At 35.9% G+C, this 16,034-nt stretch overlaps 1 protein-coding gene across 2 annotated transcripts in view; it reads right to left on the minus strand.

Moving 5' to 3' along the window:
- The window catches only part of MMP16 (matrix metallopeptidase 16), a 281,625-nt gene that overhangs the window by 37,672 nt on the left and 227,919 nt on the right, over positions 1-16,034 (minus strand). For both annotated transcript variants that reach the window (XM_037803043.1, XM_037803044.1), the window contains exon 7: positions 2,475-2,613. In XM_037803043.1, coding sequence (XP_037658971.1) covers positions 2,475-2,613 — 139 coding nt within the window. The remainder of the gene's footprint in view (positions 1-2,474; positions 2,614-16,034) is intronic.

Here is a 16,034-nt window from a genome sequence, read left to right on the forward strand (position 1 = left end):
AAGTAATCATCAGAGCAGGATCCTTAGGGTGACAAAAGTTCTAAGGGTAGACATCTCCTGATCCTAGCAATGCATCAGAAGAGACCCTGACAAGCACACATTCTAGAATTTTAATAAATACGCAACAAGAGACAAAGTTAACCCTATCATTAGCACTATAAGAACATAAGAAATACAATATAATCAGTGTTCATGTATATAGCTTTTATTAAAATGGTTGTTGAGTACCTACCATGTGCTTAGTGTTTTCACAGGTGAAAACAGAGCAGTGTACAAGAAAATATAAATATAAAAAGATTCATCTCTCATGGAATTTACATTCTAATACTGAAATATCAAATTTTTATAAGTAGTGGGTGCAATTTGGAGGGCACTACTTTAAACAGGGTGGTCTCTGAGATAGTGCCTCTTCGATGCTGACTGCTGAAAGATGGAGCAAGCTATTCCCTGAGGCAGGAGGGCAGGAGAGGGGAAGGGAATGAAAGCGAGAAGGCCCTGAGGCAGTAGAGAGCCGTGAGAAGGCTGATTTGAATCTGTGGCAGTTTTTCCTCAAGCAATTTTGTCAGAGAGCACTGTTGATCCTGTGATGAACCCGGGCTTATAGGGACAGTACTTCAAGCCGAGGCACCTCAGTGCTCACCATTCACCTCTTTCTGTGGCTACTGCTCATTCCAACCAAAGAACGGTACAGGCGAGGGGAGCTCCCCCACGTATCATACCCCTACGACTCACAACCTTTAAGTGGTGTTCTTGTTATGTCCACAGAGGTACATACATGACCGATTCATTTACATTCTCAGTACAGACAGTAGGAGGGCAATGATACCAATAGTAATAGTAATAACAGCAGCCATAGCTGGTGTTTATTGGGGGCTCACCTGCGCTAAACATTTTGCATGTAGTAGCTTAGTACTTAAAATAATACTGAGATGGACAATGAAAGTATCTCCATTTTCCAGATGGGGAAACTGAGGGAAGTAAAATTGAGTAATTTGCCCAGTTCATACAGCTAGTAAGGATAAGACTGCAGAACCTCTATGTCCTTACAACCTATGTCTTACACAGCTCTCATGTCAAGGCACAATCTGTAAAGATAAAATAAATCCCAGGTTTACATTTTCATTTTATACCATATAGTAAGTTGGATCTCGATTAAAATATTACGTGTTTCCTAAAACTTGTGTTTTCATTACCTATATCATAACTATCATTTTTTCTAGTTCAGGCCTCAGAATAACTGCTTTTGTTGGTCAAGATCCCCTTTTCCTTCCCCAAACCTCCTTCCTTTTCTAAGCTTATTTTCAGTCCCTTCAGCTCTTGGGCAATACTTGGAATCATATTCTTTCTGCACTCTACTTTCCTAAGCTTCAGGTCAAGTATGTTCTCACAATTGTCTCAATTCTACAACTCAATTTGTCTTTTTTCCCTGTGTTTCCCTACCACAGACTTAAGATTCATTTTGCGGACAGGGTGTCAAGCACATGACTAAGGCCACTTTACCAGGTAAACTAAGTTTTGCACACCAGCCAAGTAGTACCTGTGCAATTAAAATTTGTTACTTAAACAACAAATTTAATACATTTCCTGATATTGCTAATTATATAAACTGAGTATATCAATTCAAGTTTAAACGTAGTATGTGAAAATAAAGAGTGAAATAGATTTCATTGCAAAAAACAGCAAGCAACTACAAATACTTTCACTGACATTAAGGAAAAAAAAACTTAATCAATTGAGAAATGGCATTTTATTCATTATTTTTATTCTTTTATTTTAATTATGTGGTGCTTTTAAGTCAAACCTAAAAGTTAAAAGAAAGTAGTATGCCTCCCAAGTTTGACTTATAAATGGGAATACCATGTGAAAAAACATACTAGAAACTTAAAAAAACTTTTAATTTGACATAATTTATATTATAGTCAACCATATAGTTTATGTCATAAAATTCATCAGCTACTGTGTTAAATTGAATCATGCCCCCCACAAAGACATGTTCAAATTCTAAGCTACAGTCCTGCGGGTGTGAATTCTTTTGTAAATGGGATCTTCGAAGATTCTATTATGATGAGGCCAAGCAGAAGCAGCAAGGGCCTAACGCAATATGATCAGAGTCCTTTTAAGCAAAAGAAATTCAAACATGGTAGTAGAAGCCACAGTGGAGACAGAAAGAGACAGGTTGCCATGTGACGGAGGCCGAGATGGATTGCCAGCAAGTTACCACCAGAACACTACAGATTTTGGAGATGGTGCAGCCTGTCTATACTTTGCTTTTTGACTTCTAGTCTCCATACTGTGAGTCAATTAATTCCTGCTTTGTAAGCCAACCAGTGTGTGATATTTTGTTAGAGTGCCCTGGCAAACTAAGATTGCTACCTAACTTCACTCACCTGGTTTTAATTCTTCTCTGTATGCTTACAGGGACCTGGACAAAATGAGAAAAATATAATATAGCAAGACATGGAAAACATTCTTACCTTTAAAGAAGACAAAATTCCCATCACTGTTTTCATAAACTGCATCAATACTAGGAGGCAAGCCCCGCCAGAAGTAAGTAATCTGCATGGGGTATCCATCCATCACTCTGTTGTTTCTCACTCGCCAAAACCACTGGTCCTGGAAACCAAGCAAAAATGTCTCTCAACAAACATGCAGGCTTGGGCAGTAGCTCACTGTGTGATGGTATATAACACTTTCAAAGAGAAGCTAGCGTTGCTATCATTTTCTTACATTAAAACAAAGGAACAGCTAATAAACTTGACTACACAGATCACAAAAGTTTTTATAATAAATGGCTCAATTTCTAAGCCATATAGTATGATTAAAAACATAATGTAAAAATATTTAATCTTAGCATCAGCTCCAGAGCTCCTAGATGGAAAAACAGAGGTAAGCACAGAACAAGTCCCTGCTCTATTTGTAAATGTAAACCAAAGCAGCACTATGGCCCAGCATTTTTGACATATGCAAGATCTCTGCACCGCATGAAATAGTGACCTTACCTCCTACTTTGCCACTGTACCCCTACTTTCAAGTGTAATTATAAACAGAGCTCTCTTCCACTCTCAAATGTGTCCTGGTTTGGATGATACATTAAATGGGCATCCAGAATGAGTGAAGTTATCCCTAAAAAAAAATTATCTGAGTGGATTCCAGTCTGGGTTAATTGTCTCTCCTATATATTTACATAATATCTTGTACTTCTCTTAATCACAGCATAGGTCACTTTATATTGAAAGTGTCTATTACTCTTATCTCTAGTGGTCCATAGCAGGTGTTCATAAATGTAGCTGTTGAATGAATAATTAGCCTATGCACAATATGATTCACCATAAATACTTAATAATCAAGGCACAGGGACAAATATTACCAAAAAACAAGATATATCTGATGACACTGAGTTGTCTTTTATTGAAAAATTTCAAAAGAAATTAGAGACTATTCAACGTGCTTTAATATTTTTTTAAAAACTAGGCATATTTTAGAAATTTGTTTTCAATAAATTAAAATTCAGCATTTCACTTTATTTCAAAATTTCATACTGAAGGATTTCAGTACGCATAGAGTGTTTCACTTGAAAAAGTTACATATTTGAACTATTTTAAACAAGTATTTGCCACAAAAATACTTCATGGTTTCGATTCTTCTCTGCTCTCTTTCTTGCCCTCACTCATACTTGGATATTAACAAGTGATTTATTAAATGGCTTTCTCAAGCTTTTGGCTAAGAATAGGTTATCCTGACCAGATTTCCTAGGCTTTGTCAGTTTTTCATATTGTTGGGCTTGAATCATAGCCCCCACAAAACAAACACATGCTTAAGTCTCAATCCATGTTCCCGTGGACATGAGCCCATTTGTAAATAGGTCCTTTGAAGATGGTATTCTTAATGTGTGGATTCATTTTGAATAGAATCTTCAAAGATCTAGTCAATGACACGACTGCAATGCCAGCTCAAAGTTCTTATGCACCTTGAAATGTATCTTGAATGCAATTCAGACTAGTAGCCCAGTGTCCCCGGTACCTGCCTCCAGCTCCTGCCTCAACCTGTTCTCTCTTCTGCTCATAATGCTCCATAGACGTTGGTGTCCTTTCAGTTTCTTGATAGAATAAATTCTCTTTCCTACCTCAAGACCTCTCACACATGGTTGAATCTTCTTTGAATGCTCTTCCTCACACTCTTCACCTGATTTAACTGTGATCATTCATTAGTTCTCAGATGAAATATCACCTCCAAAAAAAATCTCCCACACTTCCCACTGAAATTAGACAATCATGCTATACTATTTCATAGTAGTCTGTACTTTCACTTCATAGCAATCACACAAACTCTTAGTATATTAATATTTTTGTGACTTAAGTTCTTCCCCCATACTCCACTCTGCTATATGCTCCATAGGTGTAGGGACAGTGTGTATTTTTGATTACCAGTGAATTTCGAGCATTGAAAACGGTGAATTTTCCTGGCTGCAGTGCCTGGGTAACCTCTGGGCATCTGGACAGGAAGTAGGAGCCAGCAATGAACTCTGAGCCCAAGACAGATGTCCCAGAAACCCAGCCCATCCTGGCTACTGCTATTTTGGAGAGGGAAGAAGAACGAAAGGGGAATTTGAGGACAAAATGGCTGGTGCCCATGGCTGAAGTTAGGAAAAGTATACTTTGGTGTAACTGTTAACAAACAGTGAATACTTTCAACAATGAACTGAATCACTGCTTCACACATACTTCAATAGCAGAGTAAGAGAAAATGATTGGAATTTCTGATAAAATTTAATATACAAACTCCGTTTATATATTAAATATGTAATGATACCATATGCTAGACCCAATCTCCCTCAGTCATGTACATTATTACTGAAACTATTAGAGTAAAATTGATAACGATATATTCACACTCCACACAATCAATATCTTAATAAAACTGCATTAAGATTGATAATGATGATGAATACCAATAATTATGTTTATTCATTTTTTGTATATTTAATATAATATTTGAAGTTGTCAGTCAATATTTCCATCAATAAAATATATCCAAAGGAAACAGTATACTTAAACATATTAAAATAAAAACATTTTGCTTGTCTAAACAATTGAAGTTGAAAACTTAATTTTCAGATTCTGTTGAAAAGGCAGTAAAGACATACATTCCCAAAAATGATGGAAAGTAAAAGAAGCATCTCAGGAAGATTAAAAGAAAAATTCTGAATTTATAAGCAAGTCAACAACTTCTCTTTTTCTTAATTTTTTTTAATTCAATTTTTTGAGATTGTTCACATACCATATAATCATCCAAAGATCCAAAGTGCACAATAAATTACCCCCGTTATCATCTTAAAACTGTGCATCCATCACCACGATTAAATTTTTTTTTTTCAATTTTTAGAACATTTTCATTACTCCAGAAAAGGAATAAAGACAAAAAAGAAAACTCAAATCCTCCCAAACCCCTAACCACCCCACCTCTATTACTGAGTCATATTATTGGTATACTACATTTGTTACTGTTGATGAATACTACTAACTGTAGTACATAGTTTGCATTAGGTATATTTTTCCTTATATACGTCTCTATTATTAACTTCTAGTTATAGGGCCACACATTTGTTCTAGTTCATGAAAGAGATTTTGAATATTTGAACCGTTAATCACAGACACTGTTCACCACAAGATTCGCTGTTTTATACAATCCCATCTTTTAGCCTCCAGCTTTCCTTTTGGTGACGTACGTGACTCTAAGCTTCCCTTTTCCACCACATTCACACACCTTTCAGCACTGTTAGTTATTCTCACGATAACGTGCTACTGTCACCTCTGTCCATTTCCAAAAACTTAAGTGCATCCTAGTTAAAAATTCTGCTTATAATAAGCAACTGCTCCCCATTCTTTAGCCTTGTTCTGTAACCTGGTAACCTATATTTCATGTCTATGAGCCTATGAGTCTACATATTATAATTAGTTCATATCAGTGAGACCATGCAATATTTGTCCTTATATGTTTGACTTATATCACTCAATACAGTGCCCTCAAGGTTTCTTCATCAACCTGTTTTTTTTTTAGATGGTTTTGTTCACCCACCATACATTCCGCCTTAAGTAAACAATCAATGGTTCCCTGTATAATCACGTATTTATGCATTCACTGCCATCATCACTATCTATATAAGGACATCTCCATTTCTTCCACAAAGAAGGAGGAAGAGTCAAAAAAGGTAGAGAGACAAAAGAAAAAGAAAAAGGAAGAAAAAAATGACAGCTAAAAACCAACAAAAGGAAAGAAAGAATTAAACTGAAGTACAATAAAAGAGTCAGTCAATATCACCAATGCCAAGAGTCCCACACTCCTCCCTTACGTGTCCCCCTCTTATAGGCATTTAGCTTTGGTATATTGCCTTTGTTAAGTAAAGGAAGCATAATACAATGTTTCTGTTAACTATAGTCTCTAGTTTGAATTGATTGTATTTTCTCCCCAATGCCATCCTATTTTTAATACCTTGCAAGGTTGACATTCATTTGTTCTCCCTCATGTAAAAACATTTGTACATTTTATCACAATTGTTGAGCACCCTAGATTTCACAGATTTATACAGTTCCAGTCTTTCTCTTTCCTCGTTCCTTCTGGTGTCCCACCTGCTCCTAACCTTCCTCTTTCAACCATACTCACAGTCATCTTTATTCAGGATATTTAACATTATTGTGCTACCATCACCCAAAATTGTGTTCCAAACATCTCACTCCTGTCTTTTCCTATCTGTATGTAGTGTTCCCTTTAGTATTTCCTGTGGAGCAGGTATCTTGTTTACAAACTCTCTCACTGTCTGTCAGAGAATATTTTATTCTCTCTTTCATATTTGAAGGACAGTTTTGCTGGATATAGGATTCTTGGTTGGTGGTTTTTCTCTTTCAGTATCTTAAATTTATTACACCACTTCCTTCTTGCCTCCATGGTTTCTACTGAGAAATCCACACACAGTCTTATCAAGCTTCCTTTGTATGTGATGGATTGCTTTCAGGATTCTCTCTTTGTCTTTGATGTTTGATAACCTGAATATTAAATGTCTTGTCATGGGTCTATTCAGATCTATTCTGTTTGGGGTACATTGTACTTCTTGGATCTGTAATTTTATGTCTTTCATAAGAGATGGGAAATTTTCATTGATTATTTCCTCTATTATTGCTTCTGCCCCTTTTCCCTTTCTTCTCCTTCTGGGACACCCATGACATGTACATTATGTGCTTCATGTTGTCATTCAATTCCCTGATACACTGCTCATATTTTTCCATTCTTTTCCCTATCTGTTCTTTTGTGTGTAGGATTTCAGGTGTTTTGTTCTCCAGTTCCTAAGTGTCTTCTTTGGCCTCTTGAAGTTTGCTGTTGAATATCTTCATTGTGATTTTCATCTCTTGTGTTGTGCCTTTCATTTCCATAGGTTCTGCCAGTTGTTTTTTCACTTTTGAGTTCTTCCTTATATTCACCCAATGTTTTCTTTATATCCTTCATCTCTTTTGCCATGTCATCACTCAACTCATTGATACGATTTTTGGAATGTTTTAGGAGATTTGTTTGATTAATAATTAGTTGTTTTCAATTCTTGTATCTTAGTTGAAGTGTAAGTTTGTTCCTTTGACTGGGCTATATCTTTGTTTTTCCTATGGTAATTTGTAGTTTTCTGTTGTCTAGGCATCTTGTTTTCTTGGTTACCCCAGTTAGATTTTCCCAGACCAGAACGGGTTCAGGTCTTAGAATGGGGTTATATTCAGTGTCAAGTTTCCCTGAAGGTATATCTTAGAAGATTCACAGACTTTCTTGTGAGGCCCCTAGCTGCTGTGCTTTTCATAACCTGCCCAGCAGGTGGCATCTATCAGTGTGTTGTTCCCGACTGATATAAGATGTGGCCCCTTTAGTTCTCAGCTTAGGTTGTTTCTGTTTTGGCTGTCTTCCCCCAGGCCCTGGGGTCTGAGTTCTGAAGGGAAGCTAGCATGGGCTGGACCCCACCTCCTTCCCCCCAGGGAAGATACACCCTCTAGGGAGTTATCGTTTGCATTTGAATTGCTCCTTTGTCTCTCTGACTCTGTTGACTCCACCTCTGTCTGGGTCAGAGCACTGTGAACTGAAAATGGCTGGGGCTCTCTCCACTGAGAGAGAAAAAGGGAAAGAAAGCCCCTTTTCAGAGTCAGTCCAAAGCACCACCCCCCACCCCCCCACCCCCAGTTTCACCCGTTGGTCAGAGAGAGCACCTGGTCTTCTGGGCTCCCTTTCCCGGGCACAGATGTTTTCTAGCTCTTTAAGGTCAGTCATCTCTAAAAGCCTCTGTATTTTTCCTCCTTTTTTAAAATTAAATGTTTTTTTTTTTTTTTTTTCCATCAGCCCCACCTCCTCTCCACTGGGAGCAACCTCAGGGTACTTTGCAGCTTGTTAGGGGTTTGTCTATGTTTGTAGCTTATATTCAGCAGTCCACATTTGTTAATTAAAACCCCAGTTGGAGGTGGGCTGAGCTATATTCACTTACTCTGGGAATGCTACTTTCTCCCACAGTGAGGTCTTGCAGCTCAGCCTGCTATGGGGGGGAGGGAAGGGCTCCCAGCACTGTTCCACAGTTTTTACTTACAGATTTTATGCTTCAATCCTAGTCATTACATCCAGTCCAGGTTGGTGTACAATGTGTGGATAGTCACAGTTGTCCCCCAGCAGTTGTTCCACATTATTTACTAGTTGTTCCTGGTTGTTTATTAGTTGCTCCAGGGGCCTAACTAAATTCCACACCTCTCTATGTTGCTATCTTGCTGCTCTCTCTTTTTCTTAAAATTTAAACCACACTATATGAGAAAATATTTTGTGACCAATAAAGGCAAAACACAATTTTTTCCCCTAAGAATAAAAAAGGCCATTAGCAAAGTAAAAAGTTGTCGCAAATAAGAGGAAACACTTTCAATCTAGACCACAAGGATATGAACACTATAATATATAAGGCACTCCTAAATATCAAGGAAAAAAAACCCAAACCCTATAGAAAAATCAGTAAAAGACATGAACAGACAATTCACAGAAAAAGAAAGGTTTGTAGACACAGGAAAAAATGTTTACTCTCACTCATAATAATTTCAATGCAAGTTAAAACTACTCTGAGAAACCATGCCTTTCTTATGAAATTGGCAATCTACAAGTTTTACCATGTGCTTTACTGTTGTGTCTTAGACAATTAGGCACCATCATATATTACTGGTAAGAGTGCAAAATGGCACAATACCCATGGAAATTAATGTGGCAACATCTAACATTACATGTACATTTGTTCTATGACCCAGTAATCCCTCCTCTACAAATCTACCCTGAAAATACATCCTCCAAATATAAAAAGACAATATCACAGAACACAATAAAATACTGAGAAGGTCACTAGGTTCTGACACAGAATGCACTCCAGGGCGTACTGTTAAGTGAAAAGAGCAAAGTGCAGAAGGATGTAAATGGTATGAGATCTTTTGTATCAGAGAGGATGGAACGTAAACTTATTTTATATAAATATAGTTGTATAGATTTAGATATAAATATTGACAAAATATAGGTAAAGCTTGTTTTTTGCCCAAAGAATTACTAAACAGATAACAAAGGAAGTAGTAAAATGATTATCTACATAAAAAGGGTGGAAATGTAGAGAGCTTTCTCAGAGTACAGGTTTATCTATGTATCATGTAGATGTTTCATATACTCAAAAAAACACACAAAAGAAAAAAATCCTAAAAAAATCTTGGAACTTACCTGCATATCAAATTGGAAATATAACCAGAGAAAATAATTATCTTGAATGAATTTGGAACCCAATCCTCTGTATATACATACTAGGAAATAGTATACATTTAAAAAAAAACCCTGAAAATAAAATTTCGTCTTCACTCAGACATTTTGTTGTTTAGAAGTAATATTGGTATTAGAATTTTAAAACTATTATAAAGCAAAAGTAAATATACTAATGTTATCAGGAGCAAAGAGTTTCAGAGTAAAAGGAGATACAACCATATTAATGTTTATTTGAATTAGAAATGTCAGTATGATTCATGATGTAAACACACAGACAAAAATACTTCCTATTCTGTCTACTTGAAGGAGGTAGAAGTAGCAATATCCCAACAGCAGCTATCATACCTAACACCATCATAACAGATACTGGTTTAACATATCATTCCATCAATCCCTATGAAAAGGAACCAGGGCTTCCTAGAGAATGGATGTTTCTATGCCTGGGACAGGCAAAGTGCAAGGTGAGCCTGGGACAACTTGTAACAAAGTAAGAAGTGTGTCAAAATATCACAAAAGTCAGAGTGAAGACTTGGGGTATACTGAGAAACAATAAACATAAAGACTACATTTGGTTATAATACTTTGAATAAATTAATCTATGAGTTGAGAGAGGGAGACAAACTTTATTATCACCAATGGAACTGGCTATTGCAACAACTCTTTATGTTGAAATTGGTAATCAAAGGCAAAGAATTAACAAAGGGAAAGAATTAAGTATTTATGCTTCCTTTTTAGGGAAAACTGTGGTTTATCCCCAGTTGATGAGAGAAAGCTTTCTTTAAAGAATGCCTAATAAATGTAGCAGGAAAAACAGAAGCAGAAAAATCACCATTTTGCAACTCCCAGTGACAAAAGTGGTCCACGCAAGGATCACCACTGGATCATTTCACTACTAGTGGGAAATAAGATTTTTGCACAGTGTGAAAAACCAGGACACAAATTACCTGCTATTTTTAAACTTTCATATTGAAGTAACTAAAGATTTGACATGCAGTGTAAGAAATAATACAAAAAGATTCCTTATATCCTTCCCCCAGTTTACCCCCATTGTAACCTCTTACCATCTTGTATAACTACACCACACTATCAAATCAGGAAATTGAGACTGATACCATCCACCGACCTTATTCAGATTTCACCAGTTTTACATGCACGCTTTTGTGTGTGTGTGTGCACGCGTATTTATGCTAATTTTAATACAGAAAGAACACCTTTACAATGCAGAGATATATCAGTGGCTGCCTTAGCCGAGTGATCAACTTTGCATCAGTGATAATGAGAAATATGATATTATATGTCTCTTAATGTTATATAACATAGAATAGCTATGCACTTGAAGGTCACAGAATCACCTACGAAGTATTCTTGTGAAACAGGTTTAAACTAGAATCTGATTGTGCCTTTATACATAACTTCTTCCAATTTATAGGAAGAGAGGAATAAATTAAATGTCATGCAAAAGAAACATCAAACACATTCTAGAATATGGGACATCTATAAGACAACAAGCCTAGTTTCAGCAAGAAAAAGAAAAAAATATCATGGAGAAAAAAAAGCTAGGAAGAACAGTTAGTTAAAAAAAATCTCAAGAGACCAACAGCCAAATGCAATTCATGAATAGTCACTGGATCTTACATTATGAAGTGAAGTTTCATGATGGGTATACTTTTTTCTTCAAACATTTCACCAAACACACACAAACACACACACACAGAAAATATGGCAAAACAATAGCAGTTGTTAAATGTAAATATTAGGTATGCATAGGTTCATTCTTTCAACTTTTCTGTATTTTTGAAGATTTTCATAATAAAAAGTTACAAAAGGAATATATAGTCATTAAACTATTAACCTGGAATATACATGCAAGTAAGAAGAAATAGCTACATGTTATGATTTTGAAATATGTCTTCCCCATAGATTTTTTATGTTTAGGTTCATTTTCTTTCTTTTTGTTACATTAAGGTAAAAGTATACATATATATTTTTATTTACTACTTAATATAGGCAACTACCTTATGATAAAATATTACTATAAAATATTTATAAAAATATTCGATGGCTAAATATTAATCAGATTTAGTGAATGTAAACTTACTAAACCTCCATTTGCTAGTCATTTAAATTTGCTGTTATGAATAATGCTCTAACCAGCATATTTTGCATTCAAAAAAGAAACAAAAATACATTTTGTGTCATTTAATGAACTGTAATACACCCTTCATTTGACAGTAACATATGTGAACCTGAAATGTAAATTATACATTGTCATACCTGTGTATTATAAGTTCCTTAATGTAATTTCACACTAAACCATTGTTTTCAGATTTACTGTCCATACAAATAATTAATGAAGTATTTTAGTGTTAAAAAAAAGAAAAAGGAGCAAAGCCACTTAGAGTTAATTATTTTCTTTTTACAGATTGGAAAAGAAAAAGTAAAATTGTAACTTGGAGCAAAAAGAACGATATGAGGGAGGCTGAAGAGATGTATCTGGCAAAGATAACAGTTCTGGGAAGGTTTCATTATCTTATCACAAGAGATGATACAAGCTGGCTTTTGCTATGTAAACATTAGGGGAAAAGTCTGTTCAAACAGACCATTAGAATGCACTCTTTTACTAAGATAGTCATAAATGTCTGCAATGATTTTGCAGGGATGATTCTTCAGGGCTCATCAATCAAAGTTTGACCAGATGCAATTTTGGGATAAATGACGTTGCAGTACATCTCAATAGGTAAAATCACTTTGGATATTGCCTGTATTTTTGAAAAAAATGCTCCAAACACATAATCTCTATAACAGAGGAAGGAAGTAACATATTAACAAATGATTCTTCTAAACCATTTCTAAATTCACAATTCCAGAATTTCCCCCTTAATGCCTTTAACTCTGTTTCCCAAGAAGGATCTGTTATAGTTAACTCTTTGGGCTTAGAAATTAAGGAAAATGTACATTCCTGTTTCAAAGGGAAGTTTACATTTTCAGAATATTTGTTTACTCCTTGTGCTAAATTTACATGATATCTTTTAGAGTCTACAAACATAAAAAAACAAAATCCTTTGCTTTTGGATGAAGTTACACTGAAAAATCTGGACACTAAACGGTTATACGATATGTCAGCTACAGATCACTTTCTTGATAATGGATATTTATTATACCAGACATGGAGGATACTGATTTTTAAAAATTTAAAATATATAATTATTGGTGCTTTTTCTTTTTCTTTCATTCCTCTACATACATAATGAATCATAAAGAAGTTATGCTATACGAAGTTTGTTTCAGCCTGAGTATAGATAGACTTGTTTCTTCATTAATCTACCTTTGTTCAGAAAGCACTTACTAATACAATGAAGAAAAGAGCCATTTATTAAAAATGCTTCATCAATTGCTGAATTTAAGGAAACAATTCACACAGTCCAGTTATGATTTTATCACACAGTACTATGACACGTTTTGTTTTGTTTTCCTCCTCTGGTATCTGAGGATCTTGAATATTGGCAAGGTGACCTAAATTTCAATTCACAAACAATTAATTGTAGAAAGGTATAAAAGGTTTCCTTCCTCCTGCTACACTTAAAGTTCTGGATTCAAAAACAGTTCTGGATTCAAAAATGAACAGAGCATTATGTGTGCTCTTTAAGAGTTTACATTCATTCTGGAGGGGAAGAGAAGCAAACAACTTATTTCAAAAATGCTGTGTGAAATGCTATTATTGCTGCCTGGATAAAATGGAAACTACCATTTAGTGAATATAATGAGCTGGAAAACAGCTGTGTCATTAGTACACCTATCAAGAATTACCATCCCTTCATTATCTGGGCTGAAGAGAGTCTCTCATTTACAATAAAAACCATGTTATTGCTGAGTAAAGTGTAAGGCTATTTTTACTCAAGGTACATAGGGCAGTGTATTCAATTTCATTTTAACCACCCAATCTAAAATTGTCTCTTCAGTCTCTATCTCTATATTTTATTTTCTTCATAATACCCCTTGTTCTCAGAAATTATCTTGTGTATTTGTCCACATGCGTTCTCATAAAAGTCTGCACCTCATCTGTCTTATTAAAGCTCTGTATCTCTCAGCTACAGAACAGTGCCCAGCACTATCTGCTGAATGAGTAGTCAAAGACAGGAAGGGAAAAGCAGAGACAGGGAAAAAGAGCGACAGATAAGCAAATCTTTTGCTGAGCCTGGAAAGTAGGGGGTTAGAAGGTCAGTATTCACCAACAACCTTCCCCAGGACCTCCTTTCTGAGCTGTCCATAGCATCTTTCATTTAGCATCTAGAACATTGTGTGGAAATTACCATTTGCTGGTCTGTTTCTACATGATATTGTCTTTCCCATGAGTACCATTATTCTTTATTCTCTCTCCTTGGAGAAAGTATTTCTCTTGTATTTTTAAAGGGTCAACTCAGGCTTCATCTTCTCCACGGATACTTAGCTGAAACTATGTCCCTTACTCCCCAAGGGCTCTTCCTGCCTTTTAGGTGACCCTGTTTATTCCCATAGCATCCTGTAGCTCCTGTGATGTTGGTCAATGTGCTATGAAATAGTCTGCGATGGAGGGTGGGAAAGGGAGATGTTCCTGATAGGACATAGGAAGAATCAAAGGGTGGAGTCAGGGCTAAGGAGTTTTTTCAGCTTTGCCTTCATTCAGACAGATACTTCTGCCCAAACTTCATAGCACACAAAAGGAACTCATTTGACTGAAAGAATGTAGAAAGTAGAGCAGACCATCAGCATTAAGACAATAGGGTGAACACAAACAGTCATCAATTAATAGACTCCAATTAAAAGATCTGAGAAATGAAGAGGCCTAAGGGGGAGGGTAGAAGGCAGGTGGAATGCCCAGGAGGGAATATACCAGAGGGAAAGAATTTTTTTTCCTTCAAAGAGAAGCAAACTTACTTGTCAACAAATTAGGTAGTAAAGGCCTATGTTGAATTAGATGTTTGCTCCTAAGAGGTAAGGGTAGATGTGGCAGAGAATTCCCAAGGAATTACAAAGCAAAAAAGCCGGAAAGCTCCCTAAGCGACTTTGTTTCAGAGTTCAGGAGCCACTGTTGCCATAACAGGAGAGACTAATCCTCATTACCATTACCTAATTGCTTTATGCTAATATGCTCTTGAAAACATTCCTTCTGTAGCCACTGTTTTGCTGTGGTTTATTTACTTAAATACTGAGTTCAAAAGGTAACTGTCCTTCCTTACACTCAAAGTTAAGTCCTCAACAAACAACTTGATTTACAATAAAATAGTGATGAAGTCCTAAGGCAGTCAGTCCCTAGGGAAGTTAGATTATCAGTCATTAGCTAATGGAAAGCTCTTGTACTACTGGTTTGTTTCTATCAAATTAAACAAATATGCACTTTGTCCACTATTTGCTTACCCTGGAAGGAAAAAAAAAAACTTCTCCTAAATAAAATATGTAACTAAATCTCCTAGTCATCCATTAAAAAAATGGAGCCTTGAACAAATAAGGAGGTACGTTAAAACAATTTTTGAATATTATTTGAGCAACTAGGAATCTAAAGACAGACTAATTAAATAAAATGATGCATAAGAATTGATGTTTTGTGAATGTATGGAAGCTTAGCATAGTAACAGGATTCATTTTTGCCTAAAGGAAGAGATGTCTCTGAGTTGACTGACCCTTCATAGGAAAACTTCAGGGATATTGTGGAAAAGGAAGTTAACTCACATCACACTGGAAGGAAGGCACAAAAAAAGCAATGTTCCATCATTCTGAGGGTGCTAGTGGGCAAGAGAGGCTCTGTCCCAGGAGGAGGGAATTAAGATTAAAGAACAGAAAAAGTTAAAGCAGTAGGTGCTGGGGTGAGTGCCCCTTGACTGTCTTGATGGTGGAGTGGTAACTAAAACAGAATATAAAAAGAGAGGAATTAATAGGGTAAAAGGGGAGGAAGTGAAGTAAAAATAAATGTAGAATCAGAAGGGTCTGACATAGGCTGTGCGGCACTGCATTATGTCTAAGGGGCAGATGTTTACTTAGTTAAGGAAAAAAAAAAAAAAAAAAACCACCGAGATTTCAGGAGGGAAGCACATCATTACAGTGACTTGAGGAAAGAAGACATTTGAGTAAGCTGAAGTAGTATGTGCTGAATAATGAAACACACATAATACCACGATGAGGATGTCAATGAATAAAACAATACCGCAGATAATACAGATTGTCCCAAATTATGTTCCAAGTATTAAAAATGAAAAAGTGTAAAA

This window comes from Choloepus didactylus, chromosome 14 (genome assembly GCF_015220235.1).
Source record: "Choloepus didactylus isolate mChoDid1 chromosome 14, mChoDid1.pri, whole genome shotgun sequence".
Lineage (NCBI taxonomy): Eukaryota > Metazoa > Chordata > Mammalia > Pilosa > Megalonychidae > Choloepus > Choloepus didactylus.